General features: G+C 42.5%; 1 protein-coding gene across 2 annotated transcripts in view; it reads left to right on the top strand.

The window, feature by feature from the left end:
- MAGI3 (membrane associated guanylate kinase, WW and PDZ domain containing 3) overlaps nt 1–27,527 on the top strand; it is a 501,439-nt gene that overhangs the window by 218,674 nt on the left and 255,238 nt on the right. For both annotated transcript variants that reach the window (XM_040337467.1, XM_040337468.1), the window contains exon 3: nt 12,712–12,831. In XM_040337467.1, the coding sequence (XP_040193401.1) occupies nt 12,712–12,831 (120 nt within the window). The remainder of the gene's footprint in view (nt 1–12,711; nt 12,832–27,527) is intronic.

Below are 27,527 nucleotides of genomic sequence, written 5' to 3'. Positions count from 1 at the left end.
CAGAGGGACAGGGCACTGGAGGCAGACCAGAGAGAGACAGGGCACTAGAACCGGGTCTCTTCCCCATTCTCTTGCTGTCTCCTCTGCAACTCCCATCATCCTCTCTCTCCCCCATTCATCTCATCATCAGGAGCCTGTGTGTGCGGCTTCACGCTTGCATGTCCCCACTTCCCCCTTTTTTTCAGGCTGGCAGAGAGGAGAGGAGCTGCAGCACAGCGGGAGGGAGTACAATCCAGTGCTGAGATCCACACAACTGCACAGCCATTGACACCATAGCACAGTGTACATTGACACCGCACAGCACACATTGAGACCAGTCTGTTCACAGTGCTCAGGCTAAACTGTTGGACACTTACATAGAGGACAAGGAGAAGAAAACTGCACAAACTAGAAGGCTGCCGCTCTCATGTCAGGGCAACTTTCAGTGAGCGATGCACCGGAGTGTAATTTTTGCACTCCTCCACCTCACTCATTACTTTCTGCTCTCCAGCTACATTGGTCTGGGGAGGGGGGCAGGCTCAGAGAGGTCATACTGTTAGGTCCCATGGCTTAATAAGAATTGTAAGGAGAGCACCTGTGTACTGCTCTGCCTGTGCGCGGCTCACCAGACTACTTTTCCCGAGCATGCACCTTTCCTCTTCGGCCGCCAATCTCATCGGGACTCTAAGTGTAGGCACAGATTGGAGGGAGATTGGTCATGCAGCCCTGTCATCACTCGCCCCCAGCTTAAATCCACTCGCCAAATGCTAGTAGGCGAGTGGAAATTTTGAGGGCTGAGCTAAATTGTTACTTTTTGGCAACAGCTTCTGTAAACCATGACAATGGAAAGGTTTGAGTGACAAGAACAACTATACTGTTCTGCAGAAAGTTTATTTTCCATATGACAATGGATTTTTTTTGATTTTTTTTTGTTTAATATATTTTTTATTGATAGAAATAGACAGTACAATAAAAGTAAATCAACTCTCCAAAGAGGCATCAATACAGAGTAATAAATTGGAAAGTATAACAAATGATGCATCATAGACAACACAAGCGTTTCAATTTGTCTATAAATGAAGAAAAAGAAAAGAGACAAGAGGGTAGGAAAAAGATGGAGAAAAAGAAATTAGAGGGATATAGAATGGGTAGGCAGGGAAGGGTAGGGAAGGGGGAGGGAGGGCTGGGACACATGGCAGTCGTATCGAGCATATCACTAAATGACAATGGATTTATGATGATTCAGTGTTGATATGTACAACAGAGAGCAGTTGGTGAAATTTTCAGAAAAATGCACAGCCCTGGCCATATTTAATCAGATTTTTTTTTATGATTTACATTTGCTTCCTCTCTGTATTGATCCCCAAGGCAGATTTCATCATTTATAACATCCTTTCTTATTTCATCTTTTTATGCTGCCAGCATAAATCATGCTATATTAATATATTCTCTTTTAGCCAGTGTGAAAAATGCCCTTTGCCTCAGCAACTCCAGTGAATTAGTGAGTTATATGTCCTGTAGGGATGAGACTGTTGAATTGACAGCGGTTGTAATGTGTTTGGACATGTTATATTTTTTTGCAACTTTTGTTTTTTTAGTGATTTCCATTTACAGCATTGTTTAATTTTGTCTGATCACCGCTTTGTCTTGCTGTGTTTAAAATGCTTTGCCTATACAGTTTTTTTTAAAACCTAATTTATAATTTTTTGTACAGTGCTCACAAAAATTTAAATCAGTCTTTATAACTCAATGCAAGTCATGAAGGGGTAACTTGTGATAAATTCAAAAAGTGCAGCGCTAAACATAAACCATATTGCATGTGCAAAACAAGCAAATACAATAACCATGCGCAAATGTGCAACTATGAACATATACCATATTAAATGTGCAAAACAAGCTTAAAATGCAATGTGCAAATATGCAAATCGATGTGAGCTCAAATATATGAGGTAATGTTACCATATACCAATAATAATAAAGTGCATAGTGCTATAAACAATCATTAAAAATAAATATTGAAATATCCACGTTTGAAAACTAGAACTTACAGTGTATGTTCAAACAGTTCAAAGTAGGAAGGTTGAAAGTAAAAATCCACTCAGTATGGATAAAGGTTAACCACTGTCAACTGAAGGAGTCACCCGGGACTGTGCATCCGCCATCCAGAGGGGAGAGTAAATACTTTTACTGGAATGTGTGGACACTATTGCCAGTGGCAAAGAGTCAAACGAACATGAAGAGGGAACTGTGTATTGATGCTCTGAGGAACAGTCACTGCTGTATCCTGGCCTAGTCCAGCACTTTGCAGGGGGCAGCATGGAAAGAGTCCCTGCCGGCCTATGCTACACTGTCAGTGTAGCGCCAGTCTTATGGGATGGACTGGGCCGAGAGGCAAATTGGTCTAGCGCCCCCCATACAGCGGCCGCACTGTTTCCGGTATGCGGGTGACCGGCATTCCGCAACTGTGGGGGGGAGCTGCTTCTAATTTTGACTGTCCTATCATCCTGGACCACAAACATTCCTCACTTTGCTATATGTTTTCTTCTGCACCATTAGCATGGTTATATCTTCTTGGTCCTCTCCATAAATTTTTCAGAAATTTGTGCTTAAAGTAGAACTATAGGCAACACTTTTTTTCCCATGTTGGATAGAGTAAGGGAGGGTTATAGCTCCTGTCAGATTATTTTTTTTTTTACCATCCCTGTCCCATTGCAGATGTTTCCCTTCACTTCCTGCCCCATAGCCAAACAGGTAGTGAGAGAATCTATGCAAATTAATGGAATCCATTGCCCCTCCCCCAGTCCCTCAGAACTAGTGTCCCCACTCGAAAATTTCAGGGCTTAAACAGAAAGGGATGTGGCCTTGACTAAATACACTACTGACCACAGTATACCACAGCTTCTCACCACTAAGTTGAATCTTGGGCTCCAGTTTCTGTCTCTGTTTCAATGACCCTGAGCAAGTATCAGGTGAGAAGAAGCTGGGTACTGTCATCACAGAAGAAACATGAAAATCTGGTGCAAGGAACACTACAGAAAGTGGAGGTCGGAAAATAAATGAAAACAAGGCACGGACTGCAAAGAAAGCAAGCCTTGGGAAGGCTTAGAATGTTTGAAGTTTTAAATGGCTTTTGACTGCTGAAAAGATTTCTGTGTCAGATTTGAATGCGTTTTGAGGACCGTTGGACACAAGCCCAAGATTCAACTCAGCGGTGAGAAGCTGTGGTATACTGTGGCAACAGATCTACAGTGACTGAGTGAATTTCAAAAGAGCCAACTTCCCTAAACTATGAACCTTGCTAGAAGATATAAATTGGGATAAAATCTTAGAAACAAAGAACACGGAGGAGAGATGGATTTGCTTTAAGAACATATTAAATAAGGGCATTAGCCAGTGCATCCCATTGGATAATACATTTAAAAGAGCGAACAAAAGTCCTAGCTGACTTAACTCCAATGTAAAAATGCATATAAAAGCAAAGGAGAAGGCCTTCAATAAATACAAGGCTGATGGATCATCATCAGCATTCAGACTTTACAAAGAATGCAACAAGATATATGTGGGGTGAAATTAGGGTGGCTAAGATAGAACAAGAAAGACACATAGTGGAGGAGAGAAAAAAAAATCCAAGAATCTCTAAGTATATAAACAGTAAAAAAGGGAGGACAGACCATATTGGCTTCTCAGTGGGAATTGGGGGGGGGCTTCAGTAACCAAAACTGCTGTGTTTGTCCTTATGACACATCACAGCTAACCGAGGGCAGATTTGGAAATAGACTTGGGAAACGTAACATTAATAAATCCTATAGGGACCAGATGGCTTGCACCCGAGGGTACTTGGGGAACTCAGTCAAGTACTGTATTTATTGGCGTATAACACTCACTTTTTACCCTGAAAATAGAGGGTAAACTGTGCCTGCGTGTTATACACAGGGGGCTGTTTTTTTCCTGAAACTTCCCTCTTAAAGTTGGGGTGCATGTTGTACGCCGATAGATACTGTAATTGCCAGACCATTGTTCCTAATTTTTACTGACAGTATACTGACTGGAATAGTACCAGCTGATTGGAGAAAAGCCAATGTAGCACCAATATTTAAAAAAGGGCCAAAATACATCCCTGGGAATCTGGGAAGCTCTTGGAGGGGATTATAAGGGACTATATACAACATTTTATTAATGAAATGGGTATCATTAGCAGTAATCCGCATGGATTCATGAATCGTTCTTGCCAAACCAATCTATCAACCTTTAATGAGGAGGTGAGTTGCAATCTAGATAAAGGAAGGCCTGTGGATGTGGTGAATCTGGATTTTGCAAAAGCACTTGACACAGTTCCCCATAAACGTTTACTGTACAAAGTAAGGTCCATTGGCATGGCCCATAGGGTGAGAACATGGATTGAAAACTGGCTACAAGGGCGAGTTCAGAGGGTGGTGATCAATGGGGACCACTCGGAACGGTCAGAGGTGGGAAGTGGGGGTCCCCCAGGGTTCTCTGCTAGGACCAATCCTGTTTATTTATTCATAAACGATTTGGAGGATAGGATACACAGCTCAATCTATTTGCGGATGACACTAAGCTAAGCAGGGCAATAACTTGGAAACCTTGCAAGTAGATCTGAACAAAATAATGGGGTGGGCAACTAGATGGCAAATGAGGTTTAATATAGAAAAGTTTTAAATAATGGGTGGAAAAAATATGAATGCAATCTACTCACTAGGGGGTGAGCCTTTGGGAGAATCTAGGATGGAAAAGGACCTGGAAATGGAGCGAGTACAAAGAAGGGCAACAAAACTAATAAAGGGTCTGGAGCATATTAGTTATGAAGAAAGGTGAACTTAAGAAAGCACTGAACTTGTTCTCTCTGGAGAAGAGATGCTATGATTTCAATTTACAAATGCCGTACTGGTGACCTCGCAATAGGGATCACACTTTTCCACCGAAAGGAGTCTAATAAGTCATGTGGCCACTCATTAAAATTAGAAGAAAAGAGGTTTAACCTTAAACTGCAAGAGCGACAAGGATGTGTAATTCCCTTCCGCAGTGGTTTCAGCGGGCGGGTGGGGGGGGCATCGATGGCACTGGAGAACTTCTTACCCGAAGGACTCTATAGCCAGTTGGGCTGTTGCCCTTGAGCAGCCCATGAACTGTGTAGCTGTTCTAGAGGCCTCAACTGGGGTCAGGGCTGAAGGCCTGGGGGGACTGTGCTAGAAGCTGATTGTAGTACCTCACCTCAGGGGATTTTGTCTGTAGAAGGACTATCTCACTCACTGGACTGTGTCTGGAGGAAGCTGGAAGGTGGCCACTGTCCTGGGTTATTGTGAGTAAAGACTGTAAACTGAAAAGACGTGCCTCATGGTCTTCAACTGTGAGACATTACACTATCCAACTCTCACAAATACTAACAGATTGTGCTCAAATTTTTGTGCTAATTGTTTTGGAGTACCCCATGCCCTAACCCCTCTCCTTTTTAAAGTGTCTTCAAGCATTACATCTTAAAGAGATATCACCCAGACTGTGTTATTGCAACCGTGAATGGGCTGGTGCTTGGTATACAATCAATATATTTTAAATACAACATAATATGACCAATACTTTTAAAATTGGATTTGCATATAAAATCTCTTGCTTCAACAATCCTCCAAATTATGCTTCCAAATAAAGTCTGTGGAAAACCGATTTATTTGTAATTATTCAATATCTTGTATATTTTCACCACTGTGCCCTATTTATTCTTAGTGACCACCACCAGTTGTGCTCTCACCTAGACTTGATGACCTTATATTTTCTGTAGGGTCAATTGCAATTTTGTCCTCCCCTGTGGACTATTTTATATCCTCATAGATTCATTAGTGTGTTACTGTATTTCTTCTTTTATTATATTGATAACCAGCCACCTTCAATTACATAGGATCTCTGGCCCGTTATAAGCACTCTCCAGTCCTCTCTTCCCACTCAGCGATGTATGGATTAAAAAGAGAAACTACATGGTGCTTTATCTTTTGAAACCTTTTATTGCTTCACAAAGATAAACCCAATGCACTCTCATTTATAAAGTGCTCAAACTGCACCAAATATAGCCAGCTAGCATGCAGCAATTTATCTAGTTTAAGTACAGGAATAGAAACTGCAGCCACTACGATCTTTGTAGATCGTTGCTACTGATTTTTCGATGTGCGTTGTGACGTTACTCATCCCCTGCCCAAAAGTAGAAATTGAGTAACACACTAATGACTTTGAGGATATAAAATAGTCCAAGGAGAAAGACAAAAGTGCAGTTGACCCTACATAACATGTGCTCTCATCTGGACTTGATGACCTTTACAACTGGTGGTGGTCACAAAGAATAAATAGAGTGCAGTGCTGTACCTACACAAGATATTGAATAATTACAAATAGATTGGTTTTTCACAGACTTTATTTGCAAGCATATTTGGAAGATTGTTGAAGCAAGAGACTTTATAAGTGATTTTAAAAAGATTGTGCAAAAATATGTTATTGATTGTACACCAAGCGCTGCACTCTTTTATTGATTATGGTATAGCACACACATGGGACTGTAATAGTGTTTAGCTGGTGGGGTAGCACCTAATAAAACTTAAACAGTAGACATGCTAGGCATTTAAAGTTGCTCACAAGACAAACAAATTGAATGGACTGGTGGTGGGCAGCCTTTATACTTTTAGGGAAGAACCAGCAAATCCCAACGGCTCCTACAGGGGTAGCGATACATAACATACTTTTTTTGCGTTTGTAACTTATTAAAATACATTTTTGATTGGCTATGTTATTGGTTTACTGCTAACACATTAAAGATTTATCCCCCCCCCCCCCCCACGGCTGCATTATATGTTTTTCATTTAATACTCATCTTGCTTCAGAAGCTCTGTGATCTTCAAATTTGCTCTGTGACATCATCACAGAAGCATCCGTTCACTAGAGCTGGGAGGAGAGGAGCAGTAGGCCACCCTGCATCTGGAGAAAGTGACACAGAGCATCCTTAGGTAACCCACCTTCCAGCTCTGACAGGCTTCTCTTTTTAGTGACATGGAATGGTTTAAGTGACTGTACAGTTGATTTACCGTATGACAATGAATTTATGATGATTCAGTGTAACAGAGTGCGGTTAATTGAAATCTTAGTATGTTGCACATCCCAATGAGAATGCTGATAACCGTCCCTCTCAGCGCACGTTAGACTCACAGTACTGCAGTGAATTCACTGAAGGTGAAATGGCCTTTTCAGTCTGGAGGAGGAGGAGTCTGTGGCAGAATAACTGGGTTTATAAATATGTTCATTAATTAAACCCAGTACCTGCATTCACTATGTCTGGTCTCCCACAGTACACAGAACATGGAAATGCACTATAAACTGCTAAATACCCCTTCTTCAATCAGCAATATATATAGCAGCATTCTGACTTCTATCAGTGCCTAGTAAAGCTTGAAGGAGGAGTTTTCATCCTCCTCCGATCCTCTGTCTGGACAGTGCTGATTGGCCCTGTGCTGATCGCATGCTCCCTCCCAAGAAAAAAAAAAACTCTCTAGCAATACACACCAAACTGAGTATGTGTAGCCATAACCTGGTTCTGTAAATATCAGGTTATTTTTTGGAGATAGTGGAAGAGGAGGAGGATCAGAGAGACAGGATCAAACGGCCTTTATACACAATGCAAAGGATTAATCCCTTAGGTTCCACAGTGAGTATAACTAGCATGCTTTACTGCATATACACAATGCGTTTACTGTTGTGGGTTTAGTAACACTTTAAGGGCAGTATGCATTCATTTAAATATCTTTGCACTGTACAGAAATGGTGGAAACTCAGTTTATAGTCCATATAAAAAGATTATAGCAATGTGATGGCTTGTGTAACAATAAAATGTCCATCCACAAATGGAAGCCTCCAAAAGGGGATTAGAAGCAAAATCCAGCAGGAGCTACAGAGTATAAAAGAAGAGATGCGCTTCTAAGTGTAGCAATATGGTTACATTTATTGAAGGTACAACATTTAGCAACTCACATGGTTGATGAATAAAAGGGGCACATCTAAGTATGCAGGCATCTGGGGTAAAGCTGTTTACATAGACTGTTCTCTGCCCTGCCGGCTCTCACCACTGTCAGACTGCAATGGTGACCAGGAAGACTACCCTGGAGTAGAGCAATCTGAAAGCGAGGCTTGAAACGCTTGTGGAGTGCAACGTGGAAGGGATGACCTTGATGGCGGTGTGGAGGATGGTCTAACTGGACAAATTTACTTTGGATGCCTGCATACTTAGATGCATACTTGAATGTTTTAATCATCAACCATGTGACTTGCTAAATCATGTATCTTCATTAAATGTAACCATATTGCTACACTTAGAGGCACCTCTGTTCTGTTTTATACTCGGTGTTGTGACATGACGCTACTTGTATATCAAGATGTTTTTTTATATATCAAGTCAAATTTTATTAAAAAAATGAACTTGTCTTGCAAATCACTCTCAAACCAAGTTACTCTCAAACCAAGGTTTTATTGTAGTTGAATTTTAATGGATATTTCCGCCTTTCTGTTTCTTATTTTCATGTAACATTGTTAAAGCGGTGGTTCACCCACACTAACAACATTTTAGCATTAAATTAGGCATAGTAGCGTGAGCTACAGTATGCCTGTATTGATTTTTTTAGCCCGGTACTCACTGTGCAATCCTATATAGAAGATTCCGACTCCCCGCGGGGAATGGGCGTTCCTATCAAGAGGGAGGATGATTGACGGCCGGCTATGGCACGTCACGCTCCCCGAAGATAGCCGGAACAGGTCTCGCCTCTTCACGGCGCTATACGGCGCCTGCTCACAGACTGTGCGCAGGCGCCGTGAAGCGCCAAGTCCTATTTCGGCTAATTCCGGAGAAGCGTGACGTGCCATAGCCGGCCGTCAATCATCCTCCCTCTTGATAGGAACGCCCATTCCCCGCGGGGAGTCGGAATCTTCTATATAGGATTGCACAGTGAGTACGGGGCTAAAAAAATCAATACAGGCATACTGTAGCTCGCGCTACTATGCCTAATTTAATGCTATAAAAAAAAAATGTTTTATTAGGGTGAACCACCGCTTTAAGTCCGGTGCTTTGTACAGAGTTTTCTATTAGTAAATATTGCATATACATTTTTTTTCTATGGATGCACCGATACCATTTTTTGTAAGGAGTACTGATACTTATTTTTTTCTTAGTACTCGCTGATACCATTTACCGATACCTACCACAACTGTTTTGTTTACACTTCATCTGTCAGCAATGGTACTACAAAGCATTGAAAAGTTATTTACAAGTTAAATATGTTTTATTTATTTATTTATTTTGCGCTTTTTTTCAATGTGAAACATGTAAATATATGTTAAAGGTGTAAAAATATTAACACACAAAGGAAACAAAAAAAGGTTTTAATTATTAATAGTTTTTTTTAAAAAACAGAAGTGAACAAAAAGGGGGTTACTAAAGGGATTAAACAGGAACATTTAATAAAAAAGCAAAAAACAAAAACATTTTTACTTGACAGGTTGCTTTTAAAGTGATTTAATCTGCAGATTGAAATGAATCCCCTTTGATATTGTAGATGTTTAAAACAAAAGATTTAATGTTTCTTTTTATTTTTCTGTTTTCAGTGGCTGAGCAATGTTGTTGATAAACATTGCCCGGCTGTTTTTTTTTTTTTTTGTTTTTTTTTTTTCAGCTCCTTCTGCTGGGACTTTGTTTACACTTCAGCTGTCAACAGGGGGACCCCACTGACAGCTGACTGAGTCATTGGTTGTTAAGTCATTGGTTATTAAAGACGTGGGGGCCATACTTTTTGCCATTCTGAAGCTTGCCTTCAACATATCATTTTATATATACTGTGATGCTGTGATACATTTTTTTTATAAAGTCTCTTTTAAGCCTTCCAGGTTAAGGTGCTACTTTCTAAAAGTTTGAAGGCCAAATCATTATTATGATCACCAGGGATTAATGTCTTCGGAAGTCTACATTGGCAGCGCAAATATTTATCTCATTAAAAATGTACCCATATTTCGACCACCATTTGCAACAAGATTTTCTGTGGATTTAGACAACTTTTCCTTATCTTACAATTATGTATGAGAAACATTGGGAATCTTGCACCAGACACCCCCACCCCCCCTAAAAAAACGAAGAAAAAAAATAATTGATGTGCAATGCTGTAGTCCAAAGTAGCCATATGTCTGATGTGCAATGCTGTAGTCCAAAGTAGCCATATGCCTGATCTGTAATAAATAAGGCTGAAAAGACAGCTAACATCTATATTGCCTAGAACACAATGAATGCTGTCATTGGTTAGCCAGTACGCAATTTAACAGTGCAAGCTTTTTTTTATTTTATTTTTAGGGGGTGTTTAAGGTTTATGTGCTGCCAAACTATTTGTTACTAGATGCTCCTTAATGTGTTTATACTGAAGGAAAGTTGATATGGACATTTGAAAATGTCAAATTCATTAATCACATTTTAAAACCTCTACCCACTTGTGTTTCTGATGATTGTTCTGGCAGTGTCTAGAAAGCTGGATTGCAATATTTATTATCTTTTGTCCAGGACCTTTGGTGGCGCTCTGGAATAGATGGCAGATGTCCTGAACTGATCCAGGAAAAAAAAAGAAATGCAATTTGTTTGTGTACCAGCATGGTTTTATCCAAGACTAAAATGATAGTTAAGGCATAGCTCCCAACTGTCCCTGATTTCGAACAAAGTCCATCTGTCCCTCTTTCCTCCTCATTTGTCCCTCATTTTAGTCTGATCTATATAGTTGTATCTAAAATGCACTTTTTATCTTTCAAAAAGTGTTTCCCAGGGATAAACCTTTCATCCAATTACTAAATTGCTGCATTTGTAAATGTGAGAAGCCAATATAAAGAAATAGTAGTGGGTTTAACTAATATTTTTTTGTGTACTTCGCCTTTAAGGGGCCGGGGCGGGCATGAGGTGTGTCTTATGCCTGCATACTTTAGCTAATAGGTGTCCCTTGTTCCCATCTCAAAAAGTTGGGCGGTATGGTAAAGATTTTTTTTTTCATTAAAAAAAGATTTTGTACTTCCAATATTGCACAGAGCCTGTCCCTTGCCTCCTCTTTTTCAGTCCCTTGCCGATATTGTCTTGTTCACCTTCCACTCAGCAACTGTTATGCTAAGGGGGCACCTGTGTGGGCGTGTTCTCCCAAGCCAGGCTGTGTGCGCCAATAGACAAACACAGTGCCATTAAGCACTTTATGCCTTTTCAGAACATGCCTCGTTATATTCAACCAAAGACGTTGAGTGCTTGTGCTCAGCGTCATATGCAAGATGTCTTTGGGAGATAGCTGTATTTGTGCTGCCAGCATTGCTGCAGAGGTTGAAGGGGTGGGGGTCAGCCTGTCAGTGCTTAGACCAAGTGCTGCACACTGAATAAAATTGGTCTGCATGGCTGTCATCCCAGAAGGAAGCCTCTTAAAAATTATGCACAAGAAAGCCCACAAGCAGTTTGCTGAAGACAAGCAGACTTAGTTAATGGATTACTGGAACCATGTCCTGTGGTCTGATGAGACCAAGATAAACTTTTTTGGCTCAGATGGTGTCAAGCATGTTTGGTGCCAACTAGGTGAGTGCAAAGACAAGTGTGTCTTGCCTACAGTCAAGCATTGTGGTGGGAGTGTCATGGTCTGGGGCTGCATGAGTGAGGGAACCACATATGCCAACATGTACTGTCACATACTGAAGCAGAGCATGATCCCCCTCCCTTCAAAGACTGGGCCGCAGGGCAGTATTCCAACATAAGGACCCAAACACACCTCCAAGATGGCCACTGCTTTGCTAAAGAAGCTAAGGGTAAAGGTGGTGGACTGGCCAAGCATGTCTCCAGACATAAATCCTATTGAGCATCTGTGATGTCGTCGTGGAAGAGGACTCCAGTGGCAACCTGTGAAGCTCTAGTGAACTCCATCCCCAAGAGGCATAATACAGTGCTGGAAAATAATGGTGACCACGCAAAATATTGAGACTTTGGGCCCAATTTGGACATTTTCACTTAGGGGTGTACTCACTTTTGTTGCCAGCGGTTTAGACATTAATAGCTGTGTGTTGAGCTATTTTGAGGGGGCAGCAAATTTACACTGTTATACAAGCTGTACACTCACTACTTTACATTGTAGCAAAGTGTCATTTCTTCAGTGTTGTCACATGAATAGAGAAATAATAAAATATTTAAAAAATGTGAGGGGTGTACTCACTTTCGTGATGTACTGTACCTAGCACAGCGCATGCAATGTATGTATGGCCAATTTGGGCATATCATTTTGTGCAAAAGAGGGAGCAGAGAAGTTTGCAAAACAATTCCAATGCCACTCTAGTACTGCAATCTTGATTCCACATTTTTTAAATGTATTCAGTGTTTTAGTTCATGGAAAACAAACCATGTTCCCCTTCAGTCTTTGCCATGCCTCCCAGACTTCACAAAAACTTGTCTGTTCTTTGCGCTCCCTCTTCCTACATTATTCATTGCCCTAGTTTCATACCAAAGAGCTCTCTTAAATTTCTTGAACTTTTTTTTTTTTATCCAAATTGTATTTGGATTTGCATTCTGGCCTCCAATTTACATAGTTCCCAAGGGTCCAGTTCTTCATCTGACGTGTATTCTTTTTTTATCATTGGTTTAGTAATCCTAACTCAGCAATCTAAGCCTGTACACTCATGGTATTTGTTTCACTTTAGGTACAACGCGATCACCAAGAGATGGCGAAGTCCCCGGTGTTGATTATAATTTCATTGCTGTAGAACAGTTCAAAGCATTAGAAGACAGCGGAGTTTTGTTGGAGAGTGGAACATATGATGGTAAGTACGTGTAGCGGTCTGATAATAGATGCAGGAAATAACAGATATCTGAGCCACCAGATCTGCAGATCCGAGCAACGAAGATGTCAGCAGCACCTCATTATCTACTGGTCAATCATTGATCACTTTCTTTTTGAAAGGTTAACCCTTTTACACAGAAGCAATAGATAAGCCTTGAACTTCCAATAAAAATGTTATCAGCTAACAATTTCTGTGGGATAGGGTAAGGACAGAGTTTGGGAGGTTGTAGAAGGACAGAAGGGACAATTACAATACATCTTAGAAGTTCTATTCATATATTCACATATATCGTGTTGTAAAGCACTGCACAAACTTTTGGTGCTATATAAATCCTGTATAATAATAATAATTTTAGCATCAGTGTGCATTTGACAATGAATCACAGTGCACTTTTGCTGTAGCCAGTACTTTTTTAGTTACTTTAGGACTACAGGGGATTGAACATTCTATGTTCTTTGAAACCGATCATACATGGAATTATCCTTGACTTATTAAGCGTAGAATAATATTAAAAACCTTAATATTAAAACCAATAACACAAAAAGACTTAATCCATATGCACAGTTAGTGGGCTCTGGACAAAAAATTCTTAAAGGAAATAAGTTTTGCTTACGTAGGGAATAGCATCAGGTTCGCTTTAAAGCAGCAGTAAAGCCTGCATTGTGATGTTTACCTACAGATGAGCCCGATTTATGGGCTTACCTGTAGGTAAAATTAATATCCCCTAAATGTGCACCATTTAGGAGATATTCACACTGGATGGAGCCGGTGACGTCACCGGCGCATGCGCTCTACAGGACCGGCATACCTTGCAGGACCTTCAGTGCTTCGCGCCGGAACTAAGGGCTCCTGCACGCAGGCGCAGAGCGACGTCATTGTGGCTCCAGCCAATCACACAGCCGAAGCACGCAAACCCGGAAGAAGGACTGAGGGAAGATGTCAGCTGGAAGGCTTTGTTCCAAGGTAAGTATTTTATAATGTTCTAGTATGCGATGCATACTAGCACATTATGCAATTGCCTTACAGGTGTTTTTTTGTTTGTCTTTTGAACCGCTGTGGTTTACTACTGCTTTAATGCAGATCTGTGTAGATAACCTCTGCTGCTGGAGTCATAGCTTAACCAAGACTATAGAATCCCATGTGGTAGTGCTAATGGACCCAATGCAATTACTTGGATTGAGTCAGCTGTCTATTTGTTGTCTGAATTACATGATTTTTTTATTTGGCTCCTGGCGATGCATAGATCTTTGAAAGAGGGCAGGAAAAGTAAGTCTATTCTGATGGGGATAGGGTTTTATGCAGACCTGTTGCTTTTTACTGAATGGGAAAAGTACAGGGTTGCTTTAAAGCAGATCTATAGTCAAAGTGTAAAATAATATATACATTTTCAGATTGTATTTCAGCTTTTTCTGACTTCGCTGAGTGATCTTGAAATTAGGAAACTGCTTTTGTGAAGATCCTCACATATTTACTTTCCTGAATTCTTTGACACATATTCAATATGCTCTGTGAGTAGGCACTACTGCGTCACACATTTTACAGAGCCTGCCTTCTAGACTGCAGACGTGCTGAGAGGAAACATTTCAGGAGTCATAGTGCTGCTTTCATTCGGCAAGGTACCATGGGATATATAGTCCTTAGAAGTTGAAAGTAAACAGCAGATGAGAATCTGGAAAGCATTCAGGGAATCCTGGAAGTTGGTGAAAGAGATGGCCAGTAGACAGGCAACACTCACAAAATGAAGGAGATTTCTTTATCGTTACATCACGGGACACAGAGCGGCATTCATTACTATATGGGTTATATGGAGTACCTTCAGGTGATGGACACTGGCAATCTCAAACAGGAAATGCCCCTCCCTATATAACCCCCTCCCATAGGAGGGGTACCTCAGTTTTTACGCCAGTGTCTTAGGTGTTGGTCATGGTTTAGCTTGCCTCCGCATCCTTGGGATTAGGTGAGCTAACCGGTTCTGTCCAAAGGCCTCAGCGCTAAAGTGGTCAGTAACCGGGCCCCAAACCCTTGGGGTATAGCCCATAATGCTTTTCTTTTTAGAGAGCTGGACCCTGGGCCCAGAACTTAGAAACCTTTGGGGGCCTAATGTTTCTGTTGCCAGGGTGCTATATGGGCCCAGGACAGTGGATCCTTCATAGGAACCCAGGGCCTGAAGGTCTAGACATCCCCACGGAGATGGGGGAAGATTGGGCCTCTTGCTTGCAAAGTCCTGCGGCATGGAGCAGGTAAGTGAGGGGAAAACTTGCGGAACTTGGTTCTTAGCAGGTTTTTTCTGGGGGGTCACAGGGGACATGCCTAAAGTTATGCGCTGCATCTGGCAAACTAGTCACATATCTTAATGATAGGATGGCTCTATGTGTATTATTCCCCATAAGAAGTGACCTCCCTTGTAGTGTTGGAAAAGCATTGAGTGGGGCCTGTGTGATATAATGTGTATGTGTGTGTCAGAGAGCTGTGCTTACCTGCAAGCCTCCAGGCGATGCTCCATCAGTCTTCCTCCTCAGAGCCTGCAAAGCAGGCAAAACGCTGACCTCCTCGTGGTTCCAGGATGGAGCAGAGAGGCTCCCTTCCCCCCAACCCCCCCCTGTCGGCGGGCGCGCGCGCGCGTCCCCGTGTTATAGGCGCAATTCGCGCCGTTTAGCTGAGGGGGGAAGGGCGGGTCAGTGGCTTAAGGAAGGGGCGGCCCTTCCTTTTTCGTTCCAACAGCTCATTCTAAACATTGGAACTGAGGAGGAAAAGACCAGAGTGGCAGCACGGGGCGCCGAGGACACACAGTGGCCAGAAAGGATATTGCAGTCTTCAGAAGACTGTTTTCAAGCCTAGAAATAGGCTGTTTCTTTTCCATCTCATAGTTTTTCTTTGCAATACTACTCAGGGGGACAGAATACTTTTTCTTTCCTGGATTTGAAAAAAAAAGATTGAAAAAAAAAAAAAAAAAAAAGTCATCTAGGGGAGAGGAAGCATTTTTTATCCCCCAAACAGGTGTTTGGGCAATTAACTATTTATAGTTCCAAGTACCAATAAGCTAGCAGGTGTACCTCGGTATTGTACCATGGCATCCGGGTCAGAGGGTACAAGAGGTGGGGATTCCCCCAGAGAGTCTGAGGTCTCGGACAAAGTTATGCCGCTGCTTTCCCCAGAAGGAGCCTTGGGGCCATCGGGATCTGGGGCTGGAGCTGGCGCGGGTCAGTTCAACCCTAAGATAGTCACGGACGAGGTATTACTCACCTCTTTAAAAGAGATGGAGAAAAGAATGGAAAAGATGATAGCCACAGCTATGCGGGGCAGTAAACGGATTAGATCTCCGTTGCCCGAGCGCGGACCCTCAGAAGAGGAGGTCCTTTCCTCAGGGGAATTGGACGACCTCTTGGACAAGGACCAAGTGGGTTCAGGGATCGAAGATCCGGATACAGAGGAATCTGGAGCAGTCTCCCAAGGGGAGAGCTGGTGGATTCAAGCCTTAACGGACTTGGTCCATAGTGCATTCAACTTGCCAGTACCAGATCTCCAGGTATCGACGGTTTCAGCTTTGGGCTCACTGAGGGCGCCTCAAAGCAATGCAGTGTTTCCGATCCATCCTCTACTAGAGGGAGTTTTGTTCCAAGATTGGAACAAGCCAGATAAGATCTTCTTACCACCTAAAAGATTCTCTGCCCTATATCCTATGGAGGATAAATTTTCCAAGAAATGGGCTACTCCTGCAGTGGACGCAGCCATCTCATGTGTTAACAAATCGTTAACATGCCCTGTAGAAAACATACAGGTGTTCAAGGATCCAGTTGATAAACGCTTGGAAGCACTACTTAAGAACTCCTTCACTACTGCAGGGGCAGTAGTACAGCCAGCTGTGGCTGCGATTGGGGTTGCTCAAGCATTATCGGATCAAATTAAGCAGATGCTTAAACTTATTCCTGCCCAGCAGGCAGAAGAATTTTCGGATGTCCCTAGGGCCATATGTTTTACGGTAGACGCAATTAGGGATTCTATCCAGCAAGCGTCACGTTTATCGTTATCCCTTATCCATATGAGAAGACTCTTATGGTTAAAGAGCTGGGAGGCCGAGCCCCCATGCAAGAAGCTCCTGGTAGGGTTCCCCTTCCATGGAGGTCGACTCTTCGGAGAAGACCTAGATAAATACATTCAAACCATTTCAAACGGCAAAAGTACTCTCTTGCCAACTAAAAAGAAGTTTCAGGGGCCTGCGTTTAAACGACAGTACTCCCCTGGGCAGGGGCCCTCTAATGCCAAACAGTATCGACGGCCTCCTGCGAAAGCAAACTTCGGCTTCAACAGCAAGTCGCAAGGACAGGCTGCTAGAGGCAGAAAGCAGTGGTTTCGCAAACCAGCAAAACCAGCCCCCAAGCCGACCTTATGAAGGGGCGCGCCCACCCACGAAGGTGGGGGGAAGGCTGCGACTCTTTTCAGAGGTTTGGGAAGCCAGCATTCCCGACGAGTGGGTACGGTCTTCCGTGGCCACGGGCTACAAATTAGATTTCCTAAAGTTTCCTCCTCCTCATTTCCAGGAGTCGAGGATTCCAAACGATCCGGAGAAGGGAGCCGCATTAATGTCGGCATTAAATCATCTACTTTCCCAGGAAGTAATAGTAGAGGTACCAGTCCTGGAACAGGGGTGGGTTTCTACTCCAACCTATTCATCATCCCAAAGTCCAATGGAGATGTCAGGCCAATTTTGGACCTAAAGATGGTAAATGCATACCTAAAAGTCCGCTCATTTCGGATGGAATCCGTGCGGTCAGCAGCTGCCACACTCCAAAAGGACGACTTCATGGCGTCCATAGACATAAAGGATGCCTACCTTCATGTTCCAATTTATCAGCCACATCAAAGATATCTACGCTTCATGGTGGCTTCGCGTCATTTCCAATTCGTGGCACTTCCCTTCGGGTTGGCTACAGCCCCCCGGGTGTTCACGAAGGTCCTAGCTCCAATCCTAGCCAAGCTAAGGATCCAAGGGGTCACGATCCTAGCATACCTGGACGACCTCCTAGTCATAGATCACTCGTCTCCCGGCTTGGAGCGAGCAGTGGCCCTCACGGTCCAATACCTCGAGAAGTTCGGCTGGGTCCTAAATCGAGAAAAGTCAGCTTTCCTGCCCACAAGGCAGTTGGAATATCTCGGCATGAGATTAGACACAGAACAACAAAGAGTGTTTCTACCTCTGAGGAAGGTCAAAGCCATCAAGGAATTAATCCTACTGGTTCTAAGCAAGAAGGAACCGACTATTTGCCTATGTATGAGGTTACTAGGCAAGATGGTGGCCACATTCGAGGCGGTACCATACGCCCAGAGCCACACTCGCATCCTGCAGGCAGCCATCCTGTCAGCATGGAGCAGAAGGCCACAGGCCTTGGATATCCCGTTGCCGCTCTCATCAAGAGTCCGACAAAGTCTGTGTTGGTGGTTAGACCCTCAGAATCTACTGAAGGGGAAGTCTTTCAGCCCAGTGGCTTGGAAGATAGTGACCACAGACGCCAGCCTGACGGGCTGGGGAGCAATTTTGGATGGTTGCACTCGCCAAGGTACTTGGGCAAAGCCAGAGAAGCAGTTGCCCATCAACATCTTGGAGCTGCTCGACTAGCCCTCAGGGCTTGGACGTCAAAATTGCAGGGGTTCCCGGTGAGAATTCAATCAGACAATGCCACGGCCGTGGCATACATAAATCACCAAGGGGGAACCAGGAGTCAAGCCGCTCAGAGAGAGGTGAGCTTGATTCTCCTATGGGCAGAGGCTCATGTGCCCTGCATATCGGCAATATTCATTCCAGGAGAGGACAACTTTCAGGCGGACTTCTTAAGCCGCCAGACTCTATGGCCGGGGGAATGGTCTCTGCATCCACAAATCTTTCAAGCACTCTGCCAAAGATGGGGAGTGCCGGACGTGGATATCATGGCATCGAGACTCAACAAGAAGCTAGACAGGTTCATGTCCCGCTCAAGGGATCCGATGGCCTGCGGAACCGATGCGCTGGTTTGCCCTTGGCATCAGTTCAAACTTCTTTATGCGTTTCCCCCGCTCCAGTTACTACCCCGCCTGCTGCGCAGGATCAGGGTGGAGCACATACCAGTTATCCTGGTAGCTCCAGCATGGCCCAGAAGGGCATGGTACTCACTAATCTTAAGGATGGTAGTGGGAGACCCTTGGACTCTTCCTCTACGGCCAGACCTGCTATCGCAAGGTCCGATCCTCGACCCTGCCTTACGGCATCTAAATTTGACGGCCTGGAAGCTGAATCCCTGATTCTCAGGGGTAGAGGTCTGTCTCAGAAAGTAATCTCTACCCTAATCAGAGCCAGGAAACCGGTCTCTAGGGTGATTTATCACAGGGTCTGGAAGGCCTATGTAGGCTGGTGTGAGTCCAAGCTATGGCTTCCTCGCAAGTTCACCATCGATAGAGTTTTAAGTTTTCTCCAGCTAGGAGTGGATAAAGGATTGGCATTAAGCACAATCAAAGGACAGATTTCTGCTCTGTCAGTGTGGTTTCAGCGGCCGCTGGCCACCCACTCGCTGGTTAAGACCTTCCTTCAAGGGGTCTTACGTATTAAACCTCCAGTTAAATCCCCGCTTTGCCCGTGGGATTTAAATCTTGTTCTGTCAAGTTTACAGAAACAACCGTTTGAGCCGTTGGCTGAAATTCCTTTGGTTTTACTGACAAGGAAGTTAGTATTTTTGGTCGCCATAGTTTCCGCAAGAAGAGTTTCGGAACTGGCGGCCTTATCCTGTAAGGAACCATATCTTATTTTTCATAAGGACAAGGTCGTTCTCCGCCCTCATCCTTCCTTCCTACCGAAGGTTATATCCAGTTTTCATCTAAACCAGGATTTGGTATTACCATCCTTCTTCCCTAAACCTACTTCCAGAAAGGAAGGGTTGCTGCATACCTTGGATATTGTCAGGGCCATGAAGGCCTATCTTAAAGCTACAAAGAAGATCCGGAAGACGGATGTGCTGTTCATTTTACCGGATGGGCCCAAGAAGGGGCAGGCAGCTGCAAAGTCCACCATCTCTAGGTGGATTAAGCAATTAATCACTCAGGCCTACGGCTTGAAAGGGTTGCCTCCTCCAGTATCATTAAAGGCTCATTCTACTAGGGCCATGGGCGCCTCCTGGGCAGCACACCACCAGATCTCTATGGCTCAAGTTTGCAAGGCGGCAACCTGGTCTTCTGTCCACACGTTTACAAAATTCTACCAGTTGGACGTAAGAAGGAATACTGATACAGCCTTTGGGCAGGCAGTGCTGCAGGCTGCAGTTTGAGACCCTCGGATTCCGGGGGCTCCTCTTTTTTTTTTTTGAGTTAAATTTAAATTTAAGATTATTTTTCTCAACTAAGTTGGATTTATTATGATTTGAGTATATCTCTAAATTAAATCCTTTTGTCTTGGAGATGTTCTCCCTCCCCTCATTGTAAGCATTGCTTTGGGACATCCCATATAGTAATGAATGCCGCTCTGTGTCCCGTGATGTAACGATAAAGAAAAAGAGATTTTTAATACAGCTTACCTGTAAAATCTTTTTCTTGGAGTACATCACGGGACACAGAGCTCCCACCCCTCTTTTGGGGACCATTTTGGGAGGCATACTGCTTGCTACAAAACTGAGGTACTCCTCCTATGGGAGGGGGTTATATAGGGAGGGGCATTTCCTGTTTGAGATTGCCAGTGTCCATCACCTGAAGGTACTCCATATAACCCATATAGTAATGAATGCCGCTCTGTGTCCCGTGATGTACTCCAAGAAAAAGATTTTACAGGTAAGCTGTATTAAAAATCTCTTTTTTTCAAGTTGGCTTATATTGGATTGTCAAAAATACCTATCGTTTGTATTGCTCTTAAAAAACATGTTCGGAAATGTGTATGCTGTGACTATAGAATACCCTAGAGCTTGCCTTGATAAATTTCCCACCTCCTCCCTCTTATCTTGTATTTGAAGCACTGTAGAGGTTGCTGGCGTGCATGAGAGCACATATGGGGAAGGCAACTGTCCACAGTGCAAACAACCTTATGGCACGTTTTGTGTGGCAGAGTCCAAACAGTGGGATCAAGTCAATCTCCATTACATTACTGATGGGATTGCATAGTGAAGTACTCACAGATCACAAGTTAAGGCACTGGTGAATGAGCCACACTCACAGGTTAAAGCGGGACTACACTGCATCTGAGCACCACAAACTACCCTCCTCCCCTCTGATTGCAGACGTTTCAGACTCTCACAACCACCTTCTTGGGGCGAGTCTGACTCAGAGATGCCTACAATCTTTGATTCTGTTGGAGACCCTCTGAAGGTCTCGTTGTCAGATGCTGAGCCTCTCCCTTTCCTAGAAGAAAATATTCAGCCAGATACATTTTCAAAGTTGTCACCAAAAAAGGGCAACTGTGTTATTTTCTAATCGAGGTAGGTAATTCTTAACTTTGAAAGTATTCCTCTATTCCTTCACCCAAGCCAATTTCCTGGGCTCCACAAACAAGTTGACTCATCAACGAAAACTGGAAATGCCCAGAAACTCAATTTCTCGCCCCTAGGAGGTCAAGAAATGGACCACACTTCCTATTGTTGACCATCTGTGCCTTGTCTTAACAAAACATTTTATTATCCAATCAAACCTTGGTGGGCTCCCCCCCTCAATCCATTCTCTCTTCCACACACATCTCTCAGACTGTAGTGGCCTGGTCAAAATCTATAAAAAGGGATTTATCAGCTGTTGGCATTGACACTCAACTTATTTAGACCCCTTTCACAATGGGGTGATTTTCAGGCATTTTAGTGCTAAAAATGGCACCTGTAAAGCGCCTCTCAAGCCACCCCAGTGTAAAAGCCTGATTGCTTTTACACTGAGGCTGTGTGCTTGCAGGACTGGAAAATAATTCCTGCAAGCAGCATCTTTGTGGCGGTGCAGGAGCGGTGTATACACCGCCCCTGCCCATTGAAATGAATGGGCAGTGCTGCCGAAGTGCAGCAAAATGTAGTTACATTTTCACCTCCGTCTTCTGCCTACATTCTTCCCTACACATTTCACTGTGTTTGTGTCTGTTAGCCACTTAGGGATGGGGGTTATCATTACCGTTTCCCAATCAAACGTTTTCAAGGTTTTTATTCAAATCGGTTTAGTTTACTCTCACTTTAAAGTCCTATATTGTTTGGGTTTTAGCAAAGTTCAGTCAATGAGCATAAAATTCATCTGAGTCTTGGCAGGGCAGATGTTCCTTACTTGATGGTAAAAGTGAGCTCCAAACTACTGATACAGCAGCTTTTTGCGGACCTTCTAGAGCAGTGGTTCTCAACCTTTCTAGTGCCGTGACCCCTTGATAAAATTTCCCAAGTTGTGGGGACCCCTAACAGTAAAATTATTTTTATAGCGTGGGTTGTCGGCTCCCAAGGCAAGACAAGTAATTTACAGCTCCCCAAATCCCTTCCACTTGTATGGAATTAGAACCCCTTATGGTATATTTTAGGATCTACCACTCTTTCTCTTTGTTCTTCTTTCTTTCCGTTTCATCTCTTTCTATCCTAATTTCTTTTATTTCCCCCCATCCCTCTCTCTAGTTGTCTTTCTTGTTCTTTTTCTTATTCTTTCTCTCCCTTTTTCTTTGTTCCTCCCCCTCTTTTTCTCTCCCTTCCATGTATTCTCTATTTGTATTCCTTCTCTTACTCCTTTGTAGGGAGGTGGGGGGAATGGGATGAGTGGCAGTGCTGGGGGGATTTCTGATCGGCCAACTTAGGTGCTCTTGATCAAGGTCATCTGCTGATCTGAGAACTGTAGTGGGGACTTTTAATGGCAACTATAATCACAGGTAGTGTTACTCACTGTGTTTTCCGACTTTGTGGTGTCTCGTAGCAGTGACACCTATGCCAAAATCAGGAGATTTGCCCCTCCCACTTCACATTCCATACCAGTCAGCAGCAGCAAAAAGGCTGGGAGAGTGGTGCAGGCTTCAGGAACAGCCCAGGATTTGGTGACCCCTGGCAAATCATTATTCGACCCCCAGGTTGAGAACCACTGTTCTAGAGGGTACCATATTATACATTCAGACAGACAACATATTATTACACAGCATTAAAGTAGATTTTAATTTTGCATAGAGTAAGCAGTGGTTATAACCCCTGTCAGATTTTTTTATTTTTTTTTCCACTGTCATCTGTGTCCCATTGGGGAGCTTTTATTTTCCTTCCTTCCTTTCCTATAGCCAAAATAGGAAGTGAGTGAACTATCACCCTGGTCACAAGAACTAGTATCTCCATTGGAAGATTTCCCCTTTATTACTGTTATGAAAACAACCTATAATTTGGAATTTTCTTTTACGTTCACTCTTGGTGACAAGTAAAACAAAATTCCTTTAGTTATTCTTTAGGTCTCTCGTTGATCGAGTTTAATCATGATGTCTCTCTGGTGTATAGACTCCTCTAGTAATGTGTCCCCTTTCTTGCTGCACCTCATAATATAGGTATTAGTAAGGTGTGAAAATGCTGGTATTTGATGCATAAGAATGTGTTCTTCCCAATGTAATGTTAGCAGCTCAGGAGTTATGAAACATTTTACGTTTTGGTATTCTGGCTCTGTCCCCCTCTGCTTATACTCGATTCACCTTTCTGCGCCTGATCTCCTGGATTTGGGGACCGGTACCAGCCCAAACTTGCTCTGCTAATCACTGGTGCAATGCTTTACAGGCTACAAAATAAATAAATGCAATTTTTTTTTTTACCTGCAAAAAGATTTGCATTTATTTTATTTTTTTCTAAAAAGTGAACTTTTCCATTAAGAAATACCCTGTCTTGGCACTTATGACATCAGTTTATTAATCTCTTAAGATATGTTAATGAGTGCAGAGATGCATTCCTGGGGTTATGTGTCTTTTTATTTTTTTTCTTGCTTGCTTGCGGATTTTAAAACAACAAGGTTGCCCTGTGTTTGCCAACAGTTTTCCACCACTTAGATCACATTGTCTTCACCTGCAATTGTTAAAATTGTAGGTTTTAGCACTTATTTCCTCTGAGATAAGCACATCAATGGATTTGTGAGCATACAGATCAATTCTTGAAAACTAAATTTAATACAAACCACTTCAGAGGAAAAAAGAAGGTTAGCAGCCATCCAAATCGTGACAAGGCCAGAATGAGGACAAGGCTACAACTTTCTACTTCTTTTCTGCCCTCAGCTAACTTTGCGATGTCCTGTTGCTCCTCTTCCTCTGTGTAACCATAATATCTAACCATACATAGTGTCCCAATGAGATCATTGCATCTCAGATCCTAATACAGCTAACAAAAAAAAAGAGTGGATGAGTGCATGTGGCTTTTGTGGAAGAGGTGTGTATACAGTAGAATACAGGAGGTAGGTTATGTTATCCTTTTCAGTCCTAGACTATAGATCTTTTGTTTTGCTTAGGGTAGCACATACAGTCGATTCGTGGTACTCATTTATTGCAGTATACTTGATCATTTGCATTGATTGTTAAATTACCAAGCAGCGTAGGCCTGAGGCACATCTACTGTCTTCCGTTCAATATTTATTCTAAACCCCTGTGTATACAGCTTGAATCCTGCAGTATTTATAATTGAAGCTTAGTGCACTGGCAAACTTCCCAAGTAACAGCATGTAAAACAGACAGAGTAATAAGGGTGTCTGCCTAGTTGCATTAAGCAAGTCTTGAACCCATGCATAGATTTGTGAATGGAGACTGCATGAACTACCCAAAGAATAAATAAAAGGTGCAGTCCTAAATTGGCGTGATGTGACTTCCATATAGTATAATTGGGATTAATTCTTTCTGAAAAGGGCTCTGATAGAGTAAGCCTGTCCTTGACAAAATACTTACCATAAAGTTTAGGATATGTTGCATAAAGTATTAAAGGAGAGATAACCTCTCGAGGGCTTGCCAGATATTCTTTAGAATGAATAACAAAAATTAAGATTATGAATTAGCTGGTTAATTTTAGTGGAGGAGAAGACCAAATTACAATATCGAAGATTTCTAAATTGATCTCCACCCACTGTATCCTAAATTCTATGTTCATGTTTACAATTACTTAATTCCTACAGGGAACATTTCCTGCTCTGAATGCCAAGGCTTTGTATTGCATCTGCTTCACATTCATTTTTATAGCAACACCACTTTATATTATGGCTTTTATAGGAGATTTTTTTTTTCCCTCTAAAAGCTGGCATGTTTAGAAAATTAAAAACCTGATGACAAACTACATTTTGTGCCAGCTCGATCGATTGAAAACTGCACATTTGTGTGTTGCAAACTACTTCTGAGCATAAATATCTGGAGAGGCTTAAATATATTTATGCATGATAATTTTATATAAATGTGGTAAAGCTTGTTTACAGGTTACAGCATGCTGGCTGAAGCACCAAACTGCCCCTCTATCATATGGTGACAGACATCTTTCTAGTTTTTGGAAAGCTTTATTTGGGGATTTATTCATGTTGTTAAAGGAATATGGTGTAGGTAAGACTGAGGCCCGGATTCACGTAGAACCGCGTATCTTTGTGCGGGCGTAACGTATCCTATTTACGTTACGCCTCCGCAACTTTGACAGGCAAGTGCCGTATTCTCAAACCAAAGTTGTGGCGGCGCATCATAAATAGGCGGCGTAAGCCCGCCTAATTCAAATGTGGTAGAAGTGGTCGTGTGTTATGTAAATTTTATGTGACCCCCCACGTAAATGATGCTTTTTACGAACGGCGCATGCGCCGTCCGTGAAAGTATCCCAGTGCGCATGCTCCAAATTAACCTGCAATAAGCCAATGCTTTCGACGTGAACGTAAATGACGCCCAGCCCTATTCGCGAACGACTTACGCAAACAACGTAACATTTTCAAAATTCGACGCGGGAACGACGTCCATACTTAACATTGGTACGCCTCATGTACACCTCATATAGCAGGGGTAACTTTACGCCGGGAAAAGCCTAACGTAAACGGCGTATCTGTACTGCGTCAGCTGGGCGTACGTTCGTGAATTCACGTATCTAGCTGATTTACATATTTCTATGCATAAATCAGCATACACGCCCCTAGCGGCCAGCATAAATATGCAGTTAAGATCCGACGGCGTAAGAGACTTATGCCGGTCGGATCTAATACACATCTATGCGTAACTGATTCTAAGAATTGGGCGCATAGATACAACGGCTCGGACTCTGTTACGCCGGCGTATCTGGAGATACGCCGGCGTAACTCGTACGAGAATCCGGGCCTGAGAGTTTAAAGTAATGCATATAGTGTATGTGATGGTGTTTATCAGTTGCAAAATAATATGCCTTAAAAGTATTATTTCTGAGCCTGATTCATAGAGATGTCTTATACAATGCAAATTGAAGGTTCTGTGAGTAGCATCGGATACACTTTGTCCAAATGATGTTTTCAGATTATTCAATTTATTTGTAACAAGGTAGTAGCCTCCCTGATTTATACTATTAATGCCAATTTTCACCATTGTCATTAATCAGTACAAAAACAAGATACCAAAAAAATTCAGAAGTGGCAGCTTATCCTGCTAAACTTTTTTTTATATGGATGGACGTAAAATATCCAAAAGTTACAATCCACCAATAAAACAGCATAAGAACTGCAAGCTTCTCTTGCTACAGCAAAAAAACTCAGTGGTGATAAAAGTGGTAATAAACAACATTTATCACAGAGCAGTAAGGTGAAAGCCACAGCTAACCAAGGAGAACACTGAACTCTTATTTGCATGGAAGCTCCTGGATTATCGCCAACTTCACTGGGAGAAAATTCTTTGGATAGATAAGACCATCTTTTTTTTGTGTTTAACGTCTGGTTTGAAACATTGTTGATATAGTGTAAGGGATTGGGAATGCTTTGGTATTTCCATACCTGGTCCATTTTGGAGAGCCACACATTCTCCAAAACAAATTTTGATTTGTCCGCGTTCTCTTTCTATGAGCTGAAGCAGAAGCATAGTTTGATCATGCCACAAGTCACTTATACAAAATTCAAAAGGAAAGCCAATAACGTTTTGGGCTGACAGAGTTAAAGTAGAATTCCAGTCTAACCCTAACTAGTCTTAAAAATTTCCCTTTCCCCTCCAAACATCCATGACAACTAACTGTAAAAAAGACGTATATACTTACCTGTTTTCATCCAACTCTGGTCCGGTCAAGTGATCCCCTGTGTCATCCAGTGGGCAGCTACAAGGAAAAGGGAAGAGCCCTCAACAACAGCTCGGAAGTTTAGGCAGGTATACCAAACGGTTCAAATGCAGGTCTTTCCCACAAACAAAATGGTCATGGCTAGTTGGCGCATGTGTTCCAGGATCCACCCTCCGCGTTTTGTCATAAGTGACGTCATCAGCAGTAATTTGTGTATTCACACATTATATGGTTTGATTTGTATTTTCAGCACAGATAACTTTTTTTGCACTATACAGTTAGTATAGTATAAGTAATTCATTAAGCACTGCACTTTTTGTGTTTTTATTGATTATATATCATGTGTTTTAGATTTTTAACCAATGCATTTTACCCTTAAAATGCTGATTTAGTGTCGTAACAGAGAGCCTATTAATCACTGCAAATTCTGCCCAGAATGGCTATGATCATGTGACCTGGAGTAATTTAGTTTTTATTAATGTACTTTCGTTGCCAAAAATGTGCAAATGGCACTGCTTGCTGGAT

Source organism: Rana temporaria, chromosome 2, assembly GCF_905171775.1.
Source record: "Rana temporaria chromosome 2, aRanTem1.1, whole genome shotgun sequence".
NCBI lineage: Eukaryota > Metazoa > Chordata > Amphibia > Anura > Ranidae > Rana > Rana temporaria.
The sequence above is the reverse complement of the archived record's forward strand: the minus strand, read 5'-3'. Positions and strand labels throughout refer to the sequence as shown.